Below are 27135 nucleotides of genomic sequence, written 5' to 3'. Positions count from 1 at the left end.
TGTTAGAGCAGGGGCATGAGGACTATAAGATCATGAGGGGAATAGATAGATAGATGCACAGAGTCCCTTACACAGAGTAGGAGAATCAGGAACCATAGTTTTAAGGCGAGAGGGGAAAGATTTAATCGGAACCTAAGAGGCAACGTTTTTACACAAAGGGTGGTGGGTATATCATACTTTGTCAAGGTGTGATAAAGTTGCTGGTGCTTAAAGAAAGAGCTGAATGCCAAATAACATTAACATCACTGCTTGCACGGTGTACTGTTTACTGAGATGCACAAAGAGCATCAGCTTTTGTAAGCCAAACGGTAATATCTTAATCACAAGATAGACACAAAAAGCTGGAGTAACTCAGCAGGACAGGCAGCATCCTTGGAGAGAAGGAATGGGTGACGTTTCGGGACGAGGCCCTTCTTCAGACTGACCTGCCGAAATGTCACCGATTCCTTCTCTCCAGAGATGCTGCCTGTCCCGCTGAGTTACTCCAGCTTTTTGTGTCTGTCTTCAGTTTAAACCAGCATCTTCACGTCCTTCCTACACAAAGATCTTAATCACGCTGTGTTGCCCATCTCTCTATGGGTTTGATTCCGGGGAAGCGTTATTTATTGCGTGCCGACTGGCTTACTTATAAAACGCTGAGATAGTTGAGGCAAGTACTATCATAATGTTTAAGAGGCATTTGGACAGGTGCATGCATAGGATAGGGTTAGAGGGTTATGGCCAAGCGCGAGCAGGTGGGACTAGTGTAGATGGGACTTGTTGGTCGGTGTGGGCAAGTTGGACGGAAGAGCCTGTTTCCACGCTGTATGACTCTATGACATCTGTAGTGGTTGCTTCTTCCAAGGTCCTGAGATCAGTTGTGCTGAAACAAGCCTTCTAAGCATTTGCCAGATTTGTTTCGGTGTTTATTTAGCAAGTCCTGGCTGGTCGTGTTCTAACTCACAGCGGGTCGAGCTGCTACCTCACAACAAAAGGCTTCTCACTGCACCTCAGTACACACAACAATAAACTCAACTAACTAACTAAATGCATGGGTTAAACAAGAATGAGATCAAATCTCAGATTTTTATATTTATCACATTTCCTTATAATTCATCTTTACAAACCATCCTGGATGGTTTGATTGTAATAAATGATCTTATGGTAACCTGGCTAATTCCCCAAATAATTTAAACAGAGTAGTGGCAGGTATCACTTTAAAAAAACACCCATTTATACTGTATATTGCGTTTGAATGATTAATACTGAAACTGAAGTATGCAGATTTGTGCCAAATATTCTTCAAGATTTACATTTTAGGGCAAAGGGATGAGAGATGCTGCTGTTACCTCGTTGCGAGTGAGAATCTCATTGTTCCGTTGTTGGGTACATATTACAATTAAATACATATAAAGATAGACACGAAATGCTGGAGTAACTCAGCAGGGCAAGTATCATCTCTGAGTAGAAGGAATGGGTGATATTTTCTTCTATTCACCCATTCCTTCTATCCATAGATGCTGCCTGTCCCTCTGAGTGACTCCAGCATTTTGTGTCTATCTTCAGTGTTCACCACCTTCCTACACTATTGTTCAAGATTATTTATCAAGACAGGCATGCAGAACCAAATGCTGGCCCACATCTAAAACAGTATCTTTTAATTAAAGGCAGGTCAGGCAGCATCTCAGGAGAGAAGGAATGGGTGACGTTTCGGGTCGAGACCCTTCTTCAGACTGGTGTCAGGGGAGGGGGGCGGGACAAAGACGGGATGTAGTAGGAGACAGGACGACACTGGGAGAACTGGGAAGGGGGAGGGGAAAGAGAGGGGCTGAGGAACTATCTGAAATTAGAGAAGTCAATGTTCATACCGCTGGGGTGTAAACTGCCCAAGCGAATTATGAGATGCTGCTCCTCCAATTTGCGCTGGGCCTCACTATGACAATGGAGGAGGCCCATGAATGGAGAAGTCATCATAAGGGTATACAGCTTGACATGAAAGGGTGCATTGACATCAGTACATCAGTTGGTGTATTTTACCTCCAGAACATCGGAGCAAAGAGATTTTGAATCACTGCCGAGGGATTATGCACAAAGTTGATTTTTAAGCAAAGGAAGATTAATTTGCGAAATGCTTTTAATTATCTGCAGTCTTTCCAAAAATATGTTTTCATAAAATCTGAACTTCAACTTGACATTAGTATTTTGTTCGACACGCCCCCTCCCCTGACATCAGTCTGAAGAAGGGTCTCGACCCGAAACATCACCCATTCCTTCTCTCCAGAGATGCTGCCTGACCTGCTGAGTTACTCCAGGATTTTGTGTCTCCCTTCGATTTAAACCAGCATCTGCAGTTTTTTTTTCCTACACATCTTTTAATTAAATGTGTTTAATGTGAGATGTTTAAATGTGGTGACTCTTTGCATACCTTGGAAGTGCGAAACAAAGCATATCACTGTGACTTGTTACATGTGACCATAAAGTGTTCGAGCGTTCAAGTAAAGTACTCAATGGAAACGAAAACCATTTTACATTTATAAATATAGGGCAAAATACTTCCCAATACTTTCATCTTCCGTGTAAAGTTTTTCCGCACAGTATCAGTGGCCTCTGTTTTACAATAAGGTAGTCTTGCCCTGAGGATGATTTATTTCTGTAGCCGAAAACATAATCTCCCTATTTTTATAAATGCATCGGAGTTCCTAATTATTGGTCCACAAAGAAGGAAGGGTCCAGACTCCCCTGGGATCGCCCCGTCCCCCCCGAGACGGTGAGTCCGGCAATATTTCAGGAACACATCAGGAATATGTGGTGGTATTAGGGAGAATTATTTCCCAGAGGTCCTTTTTGTTCACAGACTGCCACCTGGGCTATGTGATTAAACAAAATCACATTCCAAAATGCAAGAAGCAAAATCACTGCAAAATGCATCATTAGTGACAACCCAGCCTCCTTCACCACACCACAAATATTGCTTTGTGCTCAAATATAACCGTCCTTTATTGGGCAGATCCAAATATTTAACATCTGAGTATCCGTGGAGATGAAAATCAAGGGCAGAACGACCTGGATTTCAAGTGATGGGCTGGACCTTCACATGCAGCCATGACCCGAAAATATTATGTTAATAACAAGTTTTTAAGTTTCAGTGATAAAATGGCAAATCTGCTGCAGATCTGGAAACACACTCTGCCAAAAGTTCCGTGAGAGTTCGACCTCCCTGCTGCTCCTTTTTCCAAATTCCGAACATGAACGAGAACACAAAACCATTAAGTGTGAGACAATTGACAGGATTACAACAAAGTGGGGTAAAGTGCGTGGCTTAAGGAATGTGTTAGACGTTGCTGACCCGCAGGCTTAGTGGGCAGCACGGTGGCGCACCGGTAGAGTTGCTGCCTTACAGCGCTTGCAGCGCCGGAGACCCGGGTTCGATCCCGACTACGGGTGCTGTCCGTACGGAGTTTGTACGTTCTCCCCGTGACCCACGTGGGTTTTCTCCGAGACCTTCGGTTTCCTCCCACCCTCCAAAGACGTACAGGTATGTAGGTTAATCGGCTTGGTGTATGTGTAAATCATCCCTAGTGTGTGTAGGATAGTGTTAATGTGTGGCGATCGCTGGTCGGCGCGGATTCGGTGGGCCGAAGAGCCTGTTTCTGCGCTGTAAACTAAACTAAAACTAGACTAAACTTGCAGGGAAAATGTCGAACAACACATCGTGAAATACATACTGCACATGGTGAAGAATCTGATATCGTAAAAATCCTATCACGCACTGATGTACCTAAACCCACAGATATTGTACAAGGATAGTTTCTATGCCAGCGAAATTGGCCATTTAGTAATCAAAGTGCGAGGCATGGACTCAGTTCAGAAGTAAATGCAATTTTAAAAATATTCCCAATGTGTGCCTTATCTTCCCAGATTAATAACGCATAGATAATGATGTCTATTTCTAATTTTTCCCAATCCAAATATTTGGTTCAAACACAGCCTTCTGCTGCAATGTCATTTTAGGCAGCTATAAAACTACTCCAAATTACCAGAGCTACTCCAAGTGGCACTAATACTTGAGAAATAAACGGCATGTGATTTTTCCTTCCTGTACAATCAGATATTGTCCAACAAGATGACTTTGACCCCACAGATAGTGACTTTGGGACAACTCACAGGTTGAGTGAGCCATTGCACTGGCCTCAGTTATAGACTGTACTCAGCTAACTGGCCACTGAGTTACTCCAGCTCTAAATTTGGCCGTTAGTAATGAGAATTTAGATGTAGGGTTCCATTGTGACTTTTCAGAATGGCAGGCAGTGGAGAGTGGAGTGCCGCAGGCTTGGTGCTGGGGCCGCAACTATTTACAATATATATTAATGATTTGGATGATGGATTTAGAAGTAGCACTAGCAAGTTTGCGGATGACACAAAGCTGGGTGGCAGTGTAAACAGCGAAGAGGATGTTAGGAGGTTGCAGGGTGACTTGGACAGGTTGAGTGAGTGGGCAGATGCAGTATAATGTAGATAAATGTGAGGTTATCCACTTTAGCGGCAAAAATAAGGAAGCAGATTATTATCTCAATGGGGTCAGATTAGGCAAAGGGGAAGTGCAACGAGACCTTGGTGTCCTTGTACACCAGTCACTGAAAGTAAGCGTGCAGGTACAGCAGGCAGTGAAGAAAGCTAATGGCATGTTGGCCTTCATAACGAGAGGATTTGAGTACAGGAGCAAAGTCCTTCTGCAATTGTATAGGGCCCTGGTGAGACCACATCTGGAGTATTATGGGCAGTTTTGGTCTCCCAATGTGAGGAAGGACGTCCTTGCTATTGAGGCAGTGCAGCGTAGGTTCACGAGGTTAATCCCCGGGATGGAGGGACTGTCATATCAGGACAGATTGGAAAGACTAGGCTTGTATTCACTGGTGTTTAGAAAGATGAGAGGGGATCTTATAGAGACGTATCAAATCATAAAAGGACTAGACAAGCTAGATGCAGGAAAAAATGTTCCCAATGTTGGGGGAGTCCAGAACCAGGGGCCCCAGTCTAAGAATAAAGGGGAGGCCATTTAAAACTGAGGTGAGACAGTTCACCCAGTTTCACCCAGACAGTTGTGAATTTGTGGAATTCTCTGCCACAGAAGGCAGTGGAGGCCAATTCACTGGATGAATTTAAAAGAGAGTTAGATAGAGCTCTAGGGGCTAGTGGAATCAAGGGATATGGGGAGAAGGCAGGCACGGGTTACTGATTGTGGATGATCAGCCATGATCACAATGAACGGCGATGCTGGCTCGAAGGGCCAAATGGCCTCCTCCTACACCTATTTTCTATGTTTCTATGTGGCGGGGCATGGGGAAGGGATAACACTGAGCCCACCTGGGTTCCATGAAACAATTTATAATCTCAGCCGCACCATGGACAACAGATGCAAAGCCTACATGCGTTCAGATCTTGGCCTCGAACGAGCTATTTCAGAGGATGACAAGCTGAAATGAAATGCATCCCCTGAGAAATAAAAAATAAAATGTAAGAATAGACTACCCATGTCCATTTTGCAGGAACAACAATATTAACAGGACCAGGAATAGACCGTCTCCATATCAGCAATAAATGACAGCTACCTCAGTGGTGTCAGAAAATAACTGCAGATGCAGGTACAAATCGAAGGTATTTATTTCACAAAATGCTGGAGTAACTCAGCGGGTCAGGCAGCATCTCAGGAGAGAAGGAATGGGTGACGTTTCGGGTCGAGACCCTTCTTCAGACCTCAGTGGTGTAAACGCACCAAAAATGAAATAAAAATAATCAAAATCTTTGAGGGTAAATAATGTCCAATTCTAAAAAAAATCTTCACTGGCATTGTTTTCCTGATGTTTTTAGCAAGAATGGGGGAAAAAGAAACAAAAGGTGATCAGGTTTCCCCCCCAGTCATCAAGCTTATTCTGGCATCCATGGTACAATTCTCTTCCTTTGTCACTGTATCCAGACTAGAATCGTAAACTCGCACAAAAAAATGTACATTTCTATTCAAATACCTGCACTGTTCCTTGCAAAGAAAGCCATGGACATCAGCTTCCCCAATCTATGCAATAGGTAAGAAGGAACTGCAAGCGCTGGTTTAAACCGAAGATAAAGACACAAAAACCTGAAGTAACTCAGCAGGACAGACGACAGACAGCAGCTCTTGGAAGAAGGAATAGATGAGGGGATAGGCTCTCAGTCTAAAAAAGTTCACACCAGTATTTTACTCCTCGTGCCATGCTTTCCTTCTTATTCTGATTCATCATCTCTAGGCGTGTCACCTCATCATAGGCCTTCTGACAATCCAAATACCTCACCTTCGCTGGGTTTGCTCTGCAAGCTGCTATCTCAAGAAGTTCCAACTGATTTGTCAAATATGCTTTACATAAACCCACTTTGACTCTGACATATCCTATTATTATTTTCTATGTGCCCTGTGCCTTAATAACAAATGCTAGCAGTTCCGTTACTGCTGATGTGTGGCTCACTGATCCATCTTTCCCACTTCTCTTTCTTAAACAATGGGTTATATTTGCCGACTTCCAAATCGTGGGAACTTTGAAAAAAATGAGGAGTTTTGGAAAATGACAAATCTATTACAATTTCCATTGACACAAAAATCTGGAGCAATTCAGCGAGTCAGACAGCATCTCTGGAGAAAAGGAATAGGTGACATTTCGGGTCTCCAAAGATGCTGCCTGACTCACTGAGTTACTCCAGCCTTTTGTGTCTATCTTCGGTTTAAACCAGCATCTGCAGTTCCTTGCGTGGGAAAGAACTGCACACACTGGTTTAAATCGAAGATAGACACAAAATGCTGGAGTAACTCAGCGGGATCTCAGGCAGCATCTCAGGAGAGAAGGAATGGGTGACATTTCGGGTTGAGACCCTTCTTCAGACTGACCCTTCCTTCTGCAGTTCCTCCCTACACATCATTTCCATAGATACCTGCTTCAAAACCCGAGAGTGCAGGGTTCCAGGAATTCTCCGGAATTTTTAGCCTTTCAAATCCATTAAATCCGGGGGCGGCACGGTGGCGCAGCGGTAGACTTGCTGCCTTACAGCGAATGCAGCGCCGGAGACTCAGGTTCGATCCTGACTACGGGCGCCGTCTGTACGGAGTTTGTACGTTCTCCCCGTGACCTGCGTGGGTTTTCTCCGAGATCTTCGGTTTCCTCCCACACTCCAAAGACGTACAGGTATCTAGGTTAATTGACTGGGTAAATGTTAAAATTGTCCCTAGTGTGTGTAGGATAGTGTTAGTGTGCGGGGATCGCTGGGCGGCGCGGACTCGGTGGGCCGAAGGGCCTGTTTCCGCGCTGTATCTCTAAATCTAAATCTAAAAAAGGGCCTCCAGACCATGGAACATCTCCTGAGCTGTGACGTGCTGCATGACACACGCACTGTAAAGGATCTTGCAGAGGACAATGATGAGGCACTAAAATTTGCTCGCTATTAGCAAACAGCTGTGTGATGACACAAATAAATAAATAAATACTTGTCCGATGCATGGTTGCGATGTTAACTGCGCTGACTTGAATCACCTTAAATTGAATACAACTTATTATTTTTCAATGTTCGGGGGCATGCTAAATGCACTCCTCCTTTTCAGACACAAGCTGATTTATCCCAATTTACATGCATCATTAAAGGAACCAGACTCCGTTCCATTGGCTCCTTTACTGGCTTTATCTTGCACTAAACATTATTCCCCTTATCGAGTATCTGTACGCTGCGGACGGCTCGATTGTAACCATGCATCGTCTTTCCGCTGACTGGTTAGCACGCAACAAAAAGGCTTTTCAATCTACCTCGCTCGGTACATGTAACAATAAACTCAACTCAACTGTTTCTCGAATCCTTCATATTTGCACCCTGACACTTCAGTGAAGCCACAGACAATCACAGATAGACACGAAAAGTTGGAGTAACTCAGCGGGACAGGCAGCATCTCTGGAGAGAAGGAATGGGTGACGTTTTCTGAAGAAGGGTCTCGACCTGAAACGACACCCATTCCTTCTCTCCAGAGATGCTGCCTGTGCCGCTGAGTTACTCCAGCTTTTTGTGTCTATCTTCAGTTTAAACCGGCATCTGCAGTTCCTTCCTCCACAGACAACTCTAGTTTGAAATTGTTTTCTCTTTCTTCGAAAAAGCCACTGAATGTCCATGAGCTGCTTATTCTTTGACGTATCCTCTCTCGTTAATGTGCATCTTGTAATTTCACCAAGGGTGCTCTGCCCTGTATCCCTACAATCCCAAATTCAGATCCGTGCTGAAAAGGTACCAGGAGTGGTGAAGGTGTGGAATTCTCTGCCTCAGAAGGCAGTGGAGGCCAGTTCGTTGGATGCTTTCAAGAGAGAGCTGGATAGAGCTCTTAAGGATAGCGGAGTGAGGGGGTATGGGGAGAAGGCAGGAACGGGGTACTGATTGAGAGTGATCAGCCATGATCGCATTGAATGGCGGTGCTGGCTCGAAGGGCTGAATGGCCTACTCCTGCACTTATTCTCTATTGTCTATTGGATCGCGTGACCACTGCAGACCACTGTCTGATGCAGCCAACCTTGGCGAAGGCCCCTGGTGAAAGAGGTGCCCTGGAAAGGAAGCCACAGATGAACGACGCCATCTTCTGGAACGAGAGCCACAACCTAGGTAACATCAGCACTCCGCTGTTGGTCCCAGTAAGAGCAGCTACATTTGCCCAATTCTCTTCTGCTTTCGATAGGACACAAAATGCTGGAAGTAACTCAGCGGGACATCGTTGGAGAGAAGGAATGGGTGGCGATTCTGGTCGAGACTCTTCCTACACTTTTCATCTGCTCCACTGCGAAATCTCCTCACGGTATGCCTAATTTGAAGAGGTTCCCCTCCTCCCTCTGACGAGAGTTCGGCAACACCTTCTGCCCTGTGATTCTCCGACTCTCCAGCTACCAGCATCTGCTTTGATCTGTCGTTTTCACACCTTACACCTCAGAAGGCAGTGGAGGCCAATTCTCTGAATGCATTTAAGAGAGAGCTAGATAGAGCTCTTAAGGATAGCAGAGTCAGGGGGTATGGGGAGAAGGCAGGAACGGGGTACTGATTGAGAATGATCAGCCATGATCACATTGAATGGCGGTGCTGGCTCGAAGGGCCGAATGGCCTCCTCCTGCACCTATTGTCTATTGTCTATTACCCTTCCATATCTCTGGTTTCTCTCCCCCTTGTCTGAAGAAGGGTCTCGACCCAAAACATCATCCATTCCTTCCCTCCACAGATGCTGCCTGTCCCGCTGAGTTACTCCAACACTTTGTGTCTTATCTTCGGTGTAAACCAGCATCTGCAGTTTCTTCCCACACAATTCTTCTGCTTTAGATCCCTTCTAGCTAAAGGGCGTGTGACTAACATTTCACTGGATAAATTGGCTTAAGGATCAACACCACATCACCAAGGTCATGGGTAACCTGTCTCAAAACATTACCATCCACAAAAAACTCTCAACCACCATGCAGCTGAGACAGTGCAAGACAGTTAGTGGCTACAAAGACCACTCCCTTGAATGAAAGGTCATTCAAGAGTGAATGAAACATCTTGAGACATTTATCAACAGAAAAAAAGGTATTTGTTCAATAATTTAGTGTGCGATTGATAAATAATTCTGCGAGCTCCCATATCTAAGTCTCATGGATGTCCTCACTTGCTCTAGGATGGATCCTAACGATAAGTATTCCCATTCTCCTCAGCAAAGGTAGACGTAGAACTTGCGTATGATGCAGCCAGCATGAACCAGGGGCCACAGTTTAAGAATAAGGGGGAGGCCATTTGAAACGGAGATGAGGAAAAACTTTTTCACTCAGAGAGTTGTAAATCTGTGGAATTCTCTGCCTCAGAAGGCAGTGGAGGCCAATTCTCTGGATGCTTTCAAGAGAGAGTTAAATAGAGCTCTTAATGATAGCAGAGTCGGGGGGTATGGGGAAAAGGCAGGAACGGGGTACTGATTGTGAATGATCAGCCATGATCACATTGAATGGCAGTGCTGGCTCGAAGGGCCGAATGGCCTACTTATGCACCTATTGTCTATTGCCTATTGAATTTTAGCACAATGTTTATCTAAACAGCTGATTTCAAGAGTAACACAATTGGAAACAGGGAAAAGTGGCAAAATAGATAGACATGCAGAACTGACTCAATAGCAAGATTACAGGCCAACAATCACTGGGTGTTTGAAGTCTATCCAGAGATGCTGCCTGTCCCACTGAGTTACTCCAACATTTTGTGTCTATCTTGTGTTTTGACAACTGTTTGCAATGAGGATGTGCGTGAAGATAGCATGCATTTTTGCTCTACATCACGTTTACATTTAAATGTGGAAGTCCCAATCAAGACGCTTGCAGACGAGATAAAAACTGGCCGGAGCAGGAAAATGGTATAAAATGCATCAGTACATTAGTCAGGTTCTGTTCAGTTCAGTTCAGTTCAGTTTCATTGATTGTCACGTGTACCGAGGTACAGTGAAAAGCTTTTGTTGCATGCTATCCAGTCAGCAGAAAGACAATACATGATAACATTCGAGCCATTTACAGTGTACAGATACATGATAAGGGAATAACCTTTAGTGCAAGGTAAAGCCAGCAAAGTCCGATCAAGGATAGTCCGAGGGTCACCAATGAGGTAGACAGAAATTCAGCACTGTTCTCTGGTTGTTGGTAGGATGATCCGGTTGCCTGATAACAGCCGGGAAGAAACTGTCCCTGAATCTGGAGGTGTGCGTTTTCATACATCTGTGCCTCTTGCCTGATGGGAGAGGGGAGAAGAGGGAGAGGCCAGGGTGAGACTGGTCCTTGATGATGCTGCTGGCCTTGCCGAGGCAGCGTGAGGTGTAGATGGAGTCAGTGGAAGGGAGGTTGGCTTGTCCGATACTCTGGGCTGCGTCCACGATTCTCTCCATTTATGTATCATCTGCGTCCACAATCCGCTGCAACTTTCAAGGTGAGCTAGAAAGCAGCAAACTAAATTCATGCTGGGGTAATCTATCTGTAACGTGAGCACAAGGGGACCCAGTATGATGTGGAGGAACAGTGAGATATTTAGAAATTGAAGGAGCATGAAGTCCGTGGTGACAACGGAGTGAAGGTAACAGGACAGGTGGATAGCGCAGCCAACTGAATACTTTGCTTACATGCCTCAGGTACAGGAGCATTGAGACAGACACAAAAAGCTGGAGTGACTCAGGGGGTCGGGCAGCATCTCAGGAGAAAAGGAATAGGTGACGTTTCGGGTCGGGACCCTTCTTCAGACTGAGAGTCGGGGGAAAGGGAAACGAGAGATATAGAGCAAATGAATGAAAGATATGCAAAGGAGTAATGGTGATAAAGGAAACAGGGGGGTCATGTTCAAATTGTAAGTAACCATAATTAGGCCAAAGCTAGAATGCCGAGTACATTTCTGAACACATTACAAGAAAGAAAGAACGGAGATGAGGAAGAACTTTTTCTTAGAACGGAGATGAGGAAGAACTTTTTCAGTCAGAGGGTGGTGAAGGTGTGGAATTCTCTGCCTCAGAAGGCAGTGGAGGCCAGTTCGTTGGATGCTTTCAAGAGAGAGCTGGATAGAGCTCTTGAGGATAGCGGAGTGAGGGGGTATGGGGAGAAGGCAGGAACGGGGTACTGATTGAGAGTGATCAGCCATGATCGCATTGAATGGCGGTGCTGGCTCGAAGGGCTGAATGGCCTACTCCTGCACCTATTGTCTATTGTCTAATGTCACAGCACGGCGGCGCTACGGGAGAGTTGCTGCCTCACAGCGAATGCAGCGCCGGAGACCCGGGTTCCATCAGGTACGTAGGTTAATTGGCTGGGTAAATGTAAAAATGGTCCCGAGTATAGGATACTGTTTATGTGCGGGGATCGCTGGTCGGCGCGGACCCGGTGGGCTGAAAGGGCCTGTTTCCGCGCTGCATCTCTAAACTAAACAGAGGGTTTAATTTAGTTTGGTGAGAAAGCATGGAAACAGGCCCTCTGTCCCACTAAGTCCATGCTGACCACCACCGATCACAGTTCTATGTTGTCCCACTTTCTCATCCACTCCCTGCACACTAGGGGACAATTTGCAGAGGGCCGATTAACCGGCAAACCTGCACGTCTTTGGGATGTGGGAGGAAACTGGAGCCCCCGGAGAAACCCCAGGTAATTGCAGGGAGAACGTGCAAACTCCGTACAGACAGCACCCGTAATCGGGATGGAACCCGGGCCTCTGGAGCTGTGAGGCAGCAGCTCTACCCGCTGCGCCACCGTGGCGCCCCAGTTTGAACAATGCCGACTCAGATTGGACAAAAGTGCAATGGGCTGGGATTTGCGATTGCAATGATGGCAAATCAGCCTGTGGTCAAAATAATTGTTGTGTAAATCTGATAGCAACATGTGGCCTCTTCCAATGCAGTGTTAGAAGTGTAAATATGACAGCCACAACCAGCGATGATACCCCACTCCATCAGAGCATGCACCATAGCACCTCATGCAGATCACATCATGCAGATCACATAGACTATAGCTCCGCCTTCAACACGGTCATCCCCACCAAGCTCATCACCAAACTCCACCAGCTAGGCCTTAGCTCGTCATTATGTGACTGGATCCTGGACTTCCTGCTGGAACGACCGCAGGCAGTGAGAATGGGCCCGCACCTGTCCTCCACTATCACCCTGAGTACCGGCACACCACAGGGCTGTGTTCTGAGCCCCATGCTCTACTCCCTCTTCACACACGACTGTGTTCCTGCATTCGACACCAACACCATTGTCAAGTTTGCAGATGACACAACGGTGATCGGGCTGATCACCAACGGGGATGAAACAAACTATAGAGCGGAGGTGCAGAACCTGGCGGACTGGTGCTCGGATAACAACCTGTCCCTAAATACCACCAAGACCAAGGAGCTGATCATCAACTTCCGTAGGTCACATAACGGGGAATATGCCCCGATCTCTATCAATGGGGTCAGTGTGGAGAGAGTGTCCAGCTTCAAGTTTCTGGGCACTCACATTTCGGAGGACCTAACATGGTCCAATAACACTGCTGCGCTGGTCAAGAAGGCACAACAAAGACTGTTCTACTTAAGAACACTGAAAAAGTCTGGTCTACCCCAACAGCTGCTGAAGACCTTCTACCGCTGCACCATAGAGAGCATCCTAACGCATGGAATCCCTGTGTGGTACCTCAGCTGCACGGAGGCAGAAAGGAAAGCTCTACAGCGGGTAGTCCATAGAGCTCAGAGGGCCATCGGAACACAGCTACCAGACTTGGAGGGCATCTACAACACACGATGCCTCAGAAAAGCCACCAGCATCCACAAAGACTCTTCACACCCCTGCAACAGTCTGTTCGAACTCCTTCCATCGGGCAGACGATTCAAGGCCTTCTATGCCCGCACCTCCAGACTCAGGAACAGCTTCATCCCCAGGGCCATAGCTGCTATGAACCGGTCCTGCTGAGCCGGATGGCCACAACGCATAGATCAACTTGCACTTTACCCTGTCCAAAACTGTTACAACTGTTCGTTTCGTTGGGTTGCTGCTGTCTAAATTACCTAAATTAGTGCATCGTATGGGAGGCGCATTCCCAATCTCGTTGTACCCCTGGGTACAATGACAATAAAGATATATTGTATTGTATTGTATTGTATTGTAATTACTTTAACTTCAGGTGAACTTCATTTCTTTCTAAACACAGAACTGTTGCAGACTTGGAAATATGAAGCCTTTGAGTGCTTAACTCAGTTTTAGGAACTTTCCAAATTATATGGACCTGAAAATCTGATTTTCATAAATTTGAGTTTTATTCCTTCAGAGCTGCATTTAAAAGTTAAATGATTTTTTTTCCCATTTATGCTATTCCACTTCTACTTTCATCCCATTTTCTGTTCAGTTTTTTTTCCGTTTAGTTTGGAGATACAGCACGGAAACGGGCCCTTTGGCCCACCGAGCGAGGCCAGCCTGACCACAATCCCTGTACACTGGCACCATCCTACATCCTACACACACGAGGGACAAATTACTACTTTCACCGAAGCCAAATTAACCAACAAACTTGCACGGCTTTGAAGTGTGGGAGAAAGGTGGAGCACCCGGGGAAAACCCACCCAGTCACGGGGAGAACGTACAAACTCCGTACAGACAGTACCCGTAGTCAGGATTGAACCCTGGTCTCTGGTGCTGTGAGGCACCAACTCTACCACTGTGCCACCGTGCCACCCTTGAAGGAAGATTTAACAGTTTCAGCACCAAAGGACCATTTGCACTGATTGTGCGTGGAGTCCTTCAGTTCTGTGGTGGCAAGCTATTTATTTATTTAGCAAAGAGCTAAAACCGATTGAATACATGGCCGCTGTGCTGCCCATGCCGTTTCTGTGTCATTTGTTTTGCTTTTTGATTTACTTGTGCATTTTCCAAGGCTTGTCACGTCTATGGCAGTGAACTAGAGGCCATTATTCACATAAACTTAAACTATAAGGTTCATTCAAACACTTCATCCCATCCACAAAAACACAAAGTGCTTTACCGATATTGAGAATGGGAATCACTTTTTCCCGTCACCAATCCTGAAGGATTGATGCCAATGAGATGCATTTCCAATCTTGCTGTCCAAAATGAGAACCATTTGTCCGAATGTGTTGGAAGGAACTGCAGATGCTGGTTAAACCGAAGATAGACACAAAATGCTGGGGTAACTCAGCGGGACAGGCAGCATCTCTGGAGAGAAGGAATGGGTCACGTTTCGGGTCGAGACCCTTCTTCAGGCTGATATCGGGAGAGAGGGAGATACATAGATAAGGAAGTGAAAGGTGTGAAATAGGGCAAAGAGAATGGAGATCAATGAAGATGTAGAATAGATCACTGTTCGCTGGGAGAAGGTAACAACAATAAAGCAAAGAGAGATAAATGTAGTTGGAGACAGTAAGACTGGTCGGAGAACTGGGAATGGGGAGGGATGGAGAGAGAGGGAGTCTGAAGACAGATCCCAATCCAAATCAAAGGTAACACAAAATGCTAGAGTAACTCAGCGGGTCAGGCAGCATCCCAGGAGAGAAGGAATGGGTGACGTTTCGGGTCAATCCAAATCACCGCCTATCCATTTCCTGCACAGATGCTGCCTGACCCGCTGGATTCTTCCAGCACTTTGTGTTTTGCTCAAGATTCCAGCATCTGCAGTTCCTTACATCAACATCTCAGATTTTGGTTTACTGACCTTGGTACAACGACAGACTGCAGGTACCCAGCAATGACTAGGCCTGGCCCTCATTTATTCCTGAAGTGTGACACATTTAACTGTATATGAGGCAGATCTACATTATGTTGAGGGTTTAAACGCAGGTACTTTGTGTAGGACTTAGTTCACTTTAGAGATGCAGCATGGAAACAGGTTCTTCGGCCCAATAGGTCCATGTCAACCATCGATCACCCATTCACACTAGTTCTGTTGTCCCACTTTCTCAACCACTCCCCGCACACTAGGGGTAATTTACACAAGCCAATTAACCGACAAACCTGCCTGTCTTTGGGAGGTGGGAGGAAACCAGAACATCCAGCGATCAAAGGGAGAATGTGCAAATTCCACAAAGGCAGCACCTTCCACGAGGTCAGGATGGAACCCAGGTCTCTGGTGCTGTGAGGTAGCGGCTCTACCAGCCGCTCCACTGTGCAAGAACTGCTGATGCTGCAGTCTTGCATGGAACACAAAGTGCTGGAGTAACTTAAAAAGGGGGAGGCAATGGAGCAGTGGTATTATCACTAGATTAATAAACTAGATACCCCAGGGCAAAGTACTGGGGACCTGGGTTCGAATCCAACCACGGCAGATTTTGATCATTTCAAGTTGAATTCTGGAATTTGCAGGGACTATCGCAATGTTTAAGAAACATTTGGACAGGTACATGGATAGGACAGGTTTGGAGCGATATGGGTCAAAGGCAGGCAGGTGGGACTAGTGTAGATGAGACATGTTGGTCAATGAGGGCAAGTTGAGCCGATGGGCCTATTTCCACACTGTATGATTTCTGGAGACATGGATAGGTGTCGTTACAGATCAAAATCCTTCTTCAGACTTTGTGCGACAATTTATTTTTTAAATGGCAAAGTCAACCAATAGCACCCGCAATCGGGAGACCCGCTAAGAATGTGCCTCAACTCAATGCTGCCCATTTCTTAAGACTTTTTTTCCCAAAAAAATCTATTTTTTCCCCTGAAACAATAACATCTGTTTTTTACTTTTTGCCTCGGAACACAACAAGTTTTCTGAATCACGGCTTTTCAATTGTCAGAAAGTATTGTGTGGATAGTTAAGCTTTCCTTTTTCCTGACAATCGTTTGATAAAACAGGATGCAGCAAGGCTCGGTTCAAGTTAGGCTGAACAGCAGGAAGCCAAGGAAAGCAAAGTGAGTGTCGGTTGCCTGGACTTCCGTGTTGGCGCGGTATGTACGGACACATACCCAAGACGACATTGATTCACCGATTGATCGCGCTAGCTTTTTTCTAAGTGACAGGAAGTACCATGTGGTTTCACCATATCACTGTACCACTTACCGCTGGAACAACAGCGCAGCTAGATTCAAATGTTTGCAATGTGTAGTAATGTTAATCCATCAGACTTTCCCCTCTGTGGCATCAGGATTACCATAATAATTCACCCTCCATACTCTTGCACAAGAATGAGATGCATTCTTCTTTTACATTTCGCAGCTATCAATAGTAAATTACGATACCCGCGATTATCTCTGAGTAAACCGCAATTAGACGTTTTATATGCAAACTGACCGATTCCCTTCGTTTTAACCATTCAGATGATAATCATTTTTTATTAGTGAAAGCAGTCCGACAGACAAAGCAAGCTGCAGACTCCGAGCTCAGGAAATAAAGAAACAGCTTACATCAAAAGACCTTGGGTTTTTTTTTAAAACACACACACACACACACAAAAGGTAGCAATGAAAAATAGCAGCCCAACATGAAACAGATCAAAGGAACAGCCAAGGAAAATGAGGAACTAGGGGGTCCTTTAATTATTGTCCGTATCCGCCAAGACATGCAGAGGTATAAAAGAATAAAAGTTTTGAAGGCCACTGTTTTTTTTTTTGTCTTGCTGTGGCCCCAGTTTCCACAGCCAGTGCCAGGTCTCATCAAACTACTCTGCCTTTCCTGCCAATAAGACACCCGGACAGAGCGTCCGCCCACCGGCTGGGGGATTGTCGGCAGCAGTGTTTGCTGAAAGGCATTCAGGGACTGCTTCTGGCAGCACCCCAGGACTTTCTCTGGGAAGGACAGATCTAGTTACCCGAGGCTGCTTTTTTTATGTAAGCCTCTCTGGTTAAACCCAGAGTTCATGCATGGTACCGCTCCACAGGCAGCGAATCAAACTTGGCCCCTGGCTGATCCAGCAGTTGAATGCTCAGGGACTGAGGCATATTTTTTTTCTACAGACTTAAACTTACTTTTAACACCAGAGATACTGTGCAGCTTCAACCTCAGTACGCTATAATCTTAAAGTAGCGGTGATTCCCCCAAGGCTAAAATGTGTGTGCTTTTGTCAAAGGAAATTCACATCTCAGACAAAAATCCATTTTTCTCAGTAGATTTTAAAATAAATATTGGCATAACCTCTAATGGTGTCAGATTTGTTTATAAATTCATATATTTTTCAGAAGGAACACCAGCTATGAAGGTTTTCTTTAGTGTTTAATGCTTAATTGATCACACTTCATTTCCCTGTAATTTTAATGAAATGTGAAGCTTTCTCTAAATCACTGAGACAACTGTTTGCAGCTGTTGATTTCCCTATAAAGACGAGGTAACACGTAATAATGGTGATAAATTATTAGCATAACTTTAAAGTGTAAATATCCTATTCATCTGCAAGCCGGTGTGTTGACGGTGGTATCCCAAGTTGTTTGTGGATTACAGAGTGAAATATATTGCCATTTTTACAATAAAACCACAGCAAGGCTAGAAGTCTGTGCTTAAACGAGGCATTCAACAATTGCTTATTTAATTTTGCTGATGTGCTCTACGGATAGATAGCATGCACTTCCATTCCTAAGATGTCAGGATTTTGGTTCGATTCAAAAGCCTAACACTGTTCAGTGTCAACACTGACCGTTCTAGTTTCCTTCCATTAGGGAAAGGGAAGTGTGTGTGTGTAAAAAAATAATCAAATATCTGCTTTTGACACTTATCCAGGAACATTAAAATTATCTTCATTAACAGCTACCTCTGCTGTCCCCAGAAATGCAGTTCCCTTCGATATTCTGACCAGGTTTCTGACTGTACAGAGCTGCCGGGTCCCTTTACTAGGCACAGTCCTTATCAGACTCTCCCAGTCAAAGCCGGCCCAGCACAGCTGTCAGCAAGTCCCTCAGTCCCTCTCCTTTATCTGCTTGCACAGACCTCTGCTTGGCAAGGAGTGGGCCGCGCGGCTGCTACACAGTCCCTGGGAACCAGGCACGGAAACAGTGCCGCATTACTCCCACCCTCCGCTGGGAGTTCATTACCCAGTCAGGGTTCTCACTTCTGAGCCAAAGTGTGGACCTGCAAATTCCGACTACGGTCAGCAGTGCCTCATCATTAAAAACTCCAGCTTTCCGAGAGAGCGGAGAACAAAAGGACAAATTCATATTCACATAACATTTGTTGGTACTGCAGAAGTTTAACGCGCCCTCAAGAATTCCACAGGAGACGCGCCTGGCTCCAGTAATTTGCTGTATTATCTTTCTTGTAAACTACTTCACTGCTCTCAGTCCGCCCCCCCCCCCCCCCCCCCATCCCCGAAGGGGCTCAAATATCACTGTGACTAAACAAAATCAATGCGCGGTCAGCTATTGACATTTATTTTTCGTCGGGGAGTTTATTTTTTTGGATTTAAATTCGGTTACCAAAGGAAAGTCGAGTCTTTCTTTTTCTTTTGGCCAAGAAAGTAACAGGCATTTTGCTAGTCGGCTAACAGTGTTACAAAAGGCAAAAAAAAACGAGGCGCCCAGGGGAGGTGGGAGAGACAGAACTGACGTCAGGGGTAATTGGGTGTCTGAAAGAGATTGCCAACGGCTGCCCATATTCCCTCAGGTATACACAAAGCTAAGCTGAAAATCTAATAAAAGGGAAGTAAAATTCTAGAGAAGGGGGCTTTCTGCTGCAAGTTATTGTCTAAAAATAAATACAGCGATTTCTTTTTGCCTTTTCCGTTGCTCTGCTTTAAAAATATATATATATATATATATATATTTTCTTTTAAAAACACAGCCACATTAGCTACTTTAATTGACTGCCTTCTTTCTTTTGGACTTGTGTTCGTTTCTGTCCAACTGAATGCATATCTCCACAGCACTGTGCAGCATACATACCTGCAAGCTTTGTCTAAAACAAAAATGAAATGAATTTACTGTGACACTGCGTCGATTAAAAAAAAATAACAATTCTCACTTAGCTGATTTCTTTCCCCTGTGTTCTAACAGATACAGCAGACGACGGAGAGAGAGAGAGAGAGAGAGAAAGAGAGAGAGAGGAGAGAGCGAGAGAGAGAGAGAGAGAGAGAGCACAAACACACACTCACTTTGTCCTTTGGCAAATTCTTCCCTTTCACTCTTGCATGAAGAAAATCTCCCCACAGAGTTTTTCTCCTCTTCCTGGTGTGGATATAGGCCCCTGCAGTGCCCTGTGTAATTTCCAGTTCCTCAGAATTCAGGTATTAATAAAGACCCCATGGGGACTTCCAACAATATAACCCTACATTTTCAGGCATTATGAAAGGAAATCTCCAGGGTTCTCTGGCTCAAATTTCTGAAATGTAGGCATTGTAAAAGACACCCCAGGGGACAGCCGCAATAGAAATCTGCTGAATTCAAAGCATTTTCTGAGTCCTGGTGGGAGCCATTACTCCCACTGGAAGCTTTTTACAAAACATGTGTTGCTGACATGTTGACAGATTGCTCACTGAAGTGTTTAGGTGCATGCACAAGGCAAGTCATCGGAGACACTCCACTCTGCCAGTTAGCCTCGAAAGCTGAAACTGGTACCATCCATATTTTATAACAGGGGAGGAAAATAATTCTGCCGGCAAACCATACTTCCAGAATATATTTTCTTTAAATGAAACCTCCGAGCTCGCAGTTGAATTTTTTTTTTTACTTAAAAAAAAAAAATGTTTGCAGCCAGCCTCCTCCCTCCTCGCTATGCCGGCAAGCATAGCTGCCTTGCAGCAGGTTCACTGCAGCTGTGATGGCACTTGTACCTGCGCCAAGGGTTTACTGAAGGAATCTGTAGGCGACCCTGTGGCTTATTGTGAAGAGCTCTGCAGATCAAAAACTAATGAAAGCCAGGATTGTGCGAGATGAGCTGAACTATGCTCTACCTGCCCTGACAGTATTAAGCTTGGAAAGTGATCTGTGACTTTAATAAGGCAGAGGGCTCCTAGGAATTAGCTACCGTGGTGACGGGTTGGAGACGGATGTAAATGTATTCATGGCATGGTGAGCAAGGGGCCAGACAGAGAGACCCCAGGGAGGTCGATCCGCACAGGGCTATGGAAGCATGGACGCTCTAATTTCTAACCGGGTTTCACAGCTAAATACTTAAAGCTGTGCATGCTCACGTATCTTAGGGGCAGCTTTCAAATGAAAAAATCCATGCAGTAAGAGAAATTGGCATCGAATGCAGTCAGCAAGCTTATTTGAATGGGATTCAGTTTGTGCACCAATACATTTCCACAAAAGTAAGAGCTATTCACTAATTTTCTTTCTGTCAGAAGAAAAAAGTATACTGACTTAGCATTTCATTTAATGGGCTTGATCTGGTTTTTTTTGTGTTCCAATTAACAGAAGCATTTGTTAACACTTGACTATTCAGTGCGAAATATATACACAAGTCAAAAGCAGTCCATTGTACCGAGCTTGAACAAAATGATTCTAACTGCATCAATTCGGAGGTGAGAGGGAGCACATTAGATTTTTAAAAAATAGATCTTGTATTTATTTCTTTTTTTTTACTGTATGTAAATGTTTAAACATTTTAACTGACAAAATAATTTCTCATAAATGTTAACCTCTGCAATTAAGACAATTAAAAATATATATTTTTGTTAAATTAAATTATTCAGATCCAAGTATTTTACAGAGATAGTGACAGACATAAAATGTTCTTTTTAAAGTTTGACTTAACAGACCCACCGCAAAAAGCGTCAATTTGGCAATTGCTAAATAAAAAGAAGAGATTAAAATATTACTTTTCTGAACATTATTTTAAACCATTAAAAAAATGCTCTTGTTTAAAATTTCAGTATGACTGTGATTTAAAATAACGTTCAGAAAAGTAATATTTGTGTAAATGCTCCTGTTAATTGTAACACAGAAAAACAGATCAAGTCCAATAAATGAAATGCTAAGTCAGTACACTTTTTCTTTTGAAAGAAAGAAAATTAGTGAATAACCCTTACTTTTGTAGAAATGTAATGGTACACAAACTGAATCCCATTCAAATAAGAGAAAATAAGAAAATAAGAGAAAATTGACATTTGGTGCTTTAACTCGTAGCTGTGAAATTTGATTTGGATTGTTGTGTAGGATATCTAAATGTGCAGGATTGAATTACAGATGCATACCTTGCTCAAAATAAGCACTCCAGTCAATTCTTTACGACACATTCCGAAAAGAAAATATGCAACGCCGGGCAAGATTATCCTATCTGCCCCAATCACAATTTAATACACATCCGTCACGAACAGATTCAAAAGGGCAATAGAACTCTACTTCTAATGAAGTTAATAGCTGGTCTCACCTCAGGGAAACTAAGTTTAACTCAGCATACAATGTCGGAAAAGTGTGTGAATAACTTTGGAAAATCATCCATCCTGTTTTCCTGGCTCTGCTTTAAGGAAATTGTTACGTTACTGAAAACTGGTATATTGAAAAATGAAAACCACATCGAATATTATTGTTATTATTGCACGATTATTGTTTGTTTTTAATGAGTGCATGTGTGTGTGTGTGTGCATGTATGTATATATATGTGTGTGTGTGTGTGTGTGTCTGCGTGTGTGTGCGTGTGTGTGTGCGTGTATGTATATATATGTGTGTGCGTGTATGTGTGTGTGTGTGTGTGCGCATATATGTATATATATACACACACTGAACTATTTTTTCTCGTTTATTATATTGTTTACAGCGTAATAAGTTTACGCAGTTTGTTGTGCTGCGACAAGTAAGAATTTCATTGTTCTGTCTGGGACATATGACAATAAAACGCTTTTGACTCTTGGTCTTAGATATGGGGTCTCAGTAATTAAAGGCATTTCAACCAACAGGAGACAGAATAAAGAGTAGAAACTTTAGGTGCCCAATTGGAAGAGCACGGGATCAGGGAAGATCGCAGGGCTGAGAACGGGGGCTGAGAACAGAAGAGTCGAGACAATGGAAGAACTTGAGTTGCTCATGGCCCAAACACCGATGCAGGTCAGTGAGCAGAAGGGTGAATGCAGGCTGCTGGGAGTTAGCATGTGGACAGCAAAGATTAGGATGGAAGAGGGGCCGGGCAGCAATGGAATAGCCTAAGTCCAGAAGTGCAAAAGTTCATAAGTGATAGGAGCAGAATTAGGCCATTCGGCCCATCAAGTCTACTCCGCCATTCAATCGTGGCTGATCCTTCCTTCACTCCCAACCCCATTCTCCTGCCTTCTCCCCATCACCCCTGACACCCGTACTAACCAAACATTTGTCAACCTCCGCCTTAAAAATATCTACTGACTTGGCCTCCACGGCCGTCTGTGGCAATGAATTCCACAGATTCACCACCCTCTTTTTTCTCATTTTTTCTCATCCAGCACTGGACGTCAGACGTCCAAGACTACAAACCAAAGGCAGTCAAACAGGTCGAATGGGGCAGCGGTGAGCTAGATAGTGCGGGTGACGGCCAGCGCTCGTATTAACCTGAAACCATTTAAAAATAATGTTACAGAGAAATAGCAAATAGATGACAAACAGAAGACCGAGCGGATCTAGTTGCAAAGGTCTGACAAGCAGGAGGGAAAGCCACCGACCATCTCTGCTCTGGTTTCGACTCGATCAACAGCAGTAGACAGCAAAAGGCCCACCTAATGCTCAGTGGCTGAAGGTTTTTAAGGTGCACAGAAGACAAAGGACACAAACCAGTCCAGAACCAGGGATATGTAGGAAAATAACTGCAGGCTCAAATTGAAGGTGGACACAAAATGCTGGTGACCCGAAACGTCACCCATTCCTTCTCTCCTGAGATGCTGCCTGACCCGCTGAGTCACACCAGCATTTTGTGTCTCGATCGAGGGATGAGTCACTGGAGACACAAGGAAATGCAGATGCTGGTTTGCAACAACAAAAAAAAGACACAAAGTGCTGGAGTAGCTCAGCCGGTCCGCTTATCACTTGTCAAGACTTTGTCCTGTCCCCACCTCTCTTTCAGCTTTCGCCTTCCACCCCCACCAAAGGACCTGACCCAAAACGTCACCCATCGATGATCTCCAGAGATGCTGCCTGACCCGCCAAGTTACTCCAGCACTTTGTGTGCTTTTTAAAAAACGTTATCACCGTCTCAGCGATGCAGGATGTCATTTGTAGTCTTTGTTAAGGGCCATTTTCATGCAGCAGGAAGGGGGGAAGATATTGTGTCTGCTTATGGTGGGTGGGCTAATGAACACTGGTAGGAAAGACAGGAGTACCTAAAGAAAGGGAATACTTAACAAGAACAGCGAACAAAGAATCCAGGGAATTAAAAAAATCTCTCCCATCCGTTCAAGGTGCAAAATTAGAACTTAGATGGGGCGGAACTTTGGCTTTGGGGGGGAGTGAGGTGGGGGGGGGGGGGGGAGAGAGAGGGCGTTAGAAAGGCAGGAAACAACTAAGGCAGCTGACCACAAGGTGTCTTTCTTACTGAAGATCGTTAACTTCTGGGACTCGTTGAAAAGACGCGAAAGCATTAGGAAGAAACTACTGATCACCCTTGTACGGTCACAAGTGATAGGAACAGGATGAGGCCATTCAGCCCATCTAGTCTGCTTTGCCATTCAATCATGACTGGTCTATCTCTCCCTCCTAACCCCATTCTCCTGCCTTCTCCCCATAACCCCTGACACCCGTACTAATCAAGAATCTATCTATCTCTGCCTTAAAAATATCCACTGACTAGGCCTCCACAGCCTTCTGTGACAAAGAATTCCACAGATTCACCACCCTCTGATGAAAGAAACTCCTCCTCGTCTCCTTTGAAGGAACATCTTTTAATACTGAGGCTGTGACCTCTGGACTTAGACTCTCCCACTTGTGGAAACATCCTCTCCACATCCACTCTATCCTGGCCTTTCACTATTCGATTTCCAGAGTGATGTTAATGCAGTGAGCAGTTCAGACAGAGGATGACAGGACCCAGTAGTGTTTCAAGAGGTGCAGCCAGATCCAGCAATAATTGGCAAGCCAGTTGTCTACCATGAATGAAATTCCGTTTGGCTTGGCCTTTAAATCGGAACACCTCACAAGAACATTATAGCCTGATCTTCAACAGCAGAGTTGGTGTTTGCTGGGTATTACGTGAAAAATCGCACCACGCAATCGAGCACAGATCTCCACAACTGTGATAGTACACTAGTTTAGTTCAGTTTAGTTTAGAGATACAGCGCGGAAACAGGCCCTTCGGCCCACCGAGTCCGTGCCGCCCAGCGATCCCCGCATACTAACACTATCCTACACACACTAGGGACAATTTACATTTACACCAAGCCAATTAACCTACTAACCTGTACGTCTTTGGAGTGTGGGAGGAAACCGAAGATCTCGGAGAAAACCCACATAGTCACAGGGAAAACGTACAAACTCCGTACAGACAGCACCCGTAGTCGGGATCGCTGTAAGTGCTGTAATGCAGTAACTCTACCACTGCGCCACCATGCCGCCAATGGGAATGGGAATGATGGGAACTATGGGAATGATTTCACATATGAGTCATACAGCAAGGAACCTGGCCCTTCTGCCCAACTTGCCCACACCGACCAACATGCCCCATCTGCACTAGTCCCACCAGCCTGCGCTAGGGCGATATCCCTCTAAACCTACCCGATCCGTGTACCTGTCCAAATGTCTCTCAATGTCTCTAAATGTTGTTACAGTACCTTTCTCTGGCAGCCCGTTCCGTACACCCACACTCCTCTCTGAAATATTTGCCCTTCAGGTTTCTATTCAATCTTTCCCCTCTCACTTGTATCAAAAGATTAAAGAACATGGCAGTTTTTCGTCTTATAATGAAAGCACATATAATGAAACTCCAAATTCCAAATTGAGTTCACTTTTAAACATATTGTACAGATATCACATTATGCAGCCAATTTATGTTATACATTGTATATTGTACAATGTATAAAGACAATCGTGTATTGTCTTTCCGCTGACTGGATAGCACGCAACAAAATCTTTTCACTGTACCACAGTACATGTGACAATAAACTAGACTGAACTGAACTGAACATGTACCATCTTATTATTTACTGAAAGAAATACCGGCAGAGACAAATTATATGCACACTAGAGTCAATAACCACTTTTTTTGTGAGCTTAGAAAATTATGAAAGGATGAGCCTATTAAATGGTGAAATAATTTAATTTTCATCTGCGTGTTTAACTAGATGACTTCTTGTTGTACACCATACCATACGGCTGCCTAACATCTTCACTATTGATAATTGGCACACTATATTTATACACCATGTTCTTAAGGATTTCATGTAGATACAACAACCCCCACGATTAAAGTAAAATCCAATATGTTACAATTAATAAACTCCTGCAGTAAACCCCGAAATTGAGCCGTGTGTGTCTAGATTTGCGTAAAATAATATCTAATCAGTTGTACCCAATTACCCAGTCCATCCAAGCCAGGATGCAGAGTTAATTTAACATTACCTCCAGGACAGCGATGAGCCCTATGTTCAGTCAAGTCAGCCAGTGAATCAAAGTCCTGCTGACAATTATCACAGGTGTAAATTGATTCATCTTCTATGTCTTCATCATCTTCATTTCTCTCTTCCTGACTGGTCATGCTGTGTCTGTCTTCCAACAGTTGTCTGTCCTTGGTCTCATACTCCTGCTCTCCTCCTGAGGTTCCTACTGATGATAAAGCAGAACATTCCATAACTCAAAAAGGATGTACTGCCGAAAGGTTTACCCGGTTAACTCAGGGGGCGAACGGGCGTGAACTGGTCACATTTCACGTCCGAGATAGGAACACAAGAAATATCACAGCCCCATCGCCGAAAAATAACAACACAACTCAATATATTTGATATCCCACTTCTGACTAATAGAGTGCATAATCAGAGGTAAATTGAAGGAAATGGCGAACAACATTTTTATCCGATATTAAATCTATTTGTAAACACAATATGTTCAGACCATAAGTATTATCAAAGATTTTTATTCAATTGGAAATTTTAATTGTGACTCATTTCCCTCACCTTCCTTCCAAAAGAAAAAGGCAATTGTTAAGCTTTATAAATATTCTAAATTGGGTGTAAATATAGTAACTAGAATTCTAGGAATATTCATATTTTATTGTAACAGAGTGTAGGTTGAACACTTTAGAAGCCACACAATGTAGATCAAAATATGAAGCAATCACAGAACAAAAGCATGCAAAGGGTTGTATTTTTTAAAATATAATGTCAACATTTTAAAATATTTCTAAAACGATTCAACGTTTTTTTCCGTTTGTTGGTCCAGTAAAAATAACTGCGACTCATTTATTGGATCGTGGTGATAATCCCTTTTATAAAACAATGAAACAAACAGTTTCTGCAAGATAAGGAGATTAAATTTTAGAAAAAGGACGGCTATGCAAATTAAAAAAACAAGAGGAATGAATATTAGATGTTCCCTGAAATATTGTACGGTAAAGGAACATGCTGAATTATTAAATCTGCATATTGCAACAATTTTAAAAATCTCACTGCGCTTTCAGACTAACGTGATGAAGTGTTTTTTCCAAGTTTCACATTGTTATCTGCATTTGACCTCCTGCAGATCTGACCTTCACGACCTTTCAGAGCTGTTGTTTGTCTGACTTGACAGGCAATTGCATCAAATGCCAAGTATGCCATATGCGTTGCAGCTTTCAATGGGCG

The 27135-nt window shown here is 44.1% G+C and overlaps 1 protein-coding gene across 7 annotated transcripts in view; it reads right to left on the bottom strand.

Annotated features, from left to right (window-relative positions):
• znf423 (zinc finger protein 423) overlaps positions 1–27135 on the bottom strand; it is a 341953-nt gene that overhangs the window by 206919 nt on the left and 107899 nt on the right. For 4 of the 7 annotated variants that reach the window (XM_078400409.1, XM_078400410.1, XM_078400412.1 and 1 more), the window contains one exon: positions 25919–26122. In XM_078400409.1, the coding sequence (XP_078256535.1) occupies positions 25919–26122 (204 nt within the window). Of the gene's footprint in view, positions 1–19557; positions 19813–25918; positions 26123–27135 lie in introns of those variants that run through there. The other 3 variants (XM_078400411.1, XM_078400414.1, XM_078400415.1) reach the window with 2 other exon arrangements.

The sequence above is a fragment of the Rhinoraja longicauda genome, chromosome 6, assembly GCF_053455715.1.
Source record: "Rhinoraja longicauda isolate Sanriku21f chromosome 6, sRhiLon1.1, whole genome shotgun sequence".
In the NCBI taxonomy this organism is placed as follows: Eukaryota; Metazoa; Chordata; class Chondrichthyes; order Rajiformes; family Arhynchobatidae; genus Rhinoraja; species Rhinoraja longicauda.
This window is presented reverse-complemented; position numbering and strand designations above follow the sequence as displayed.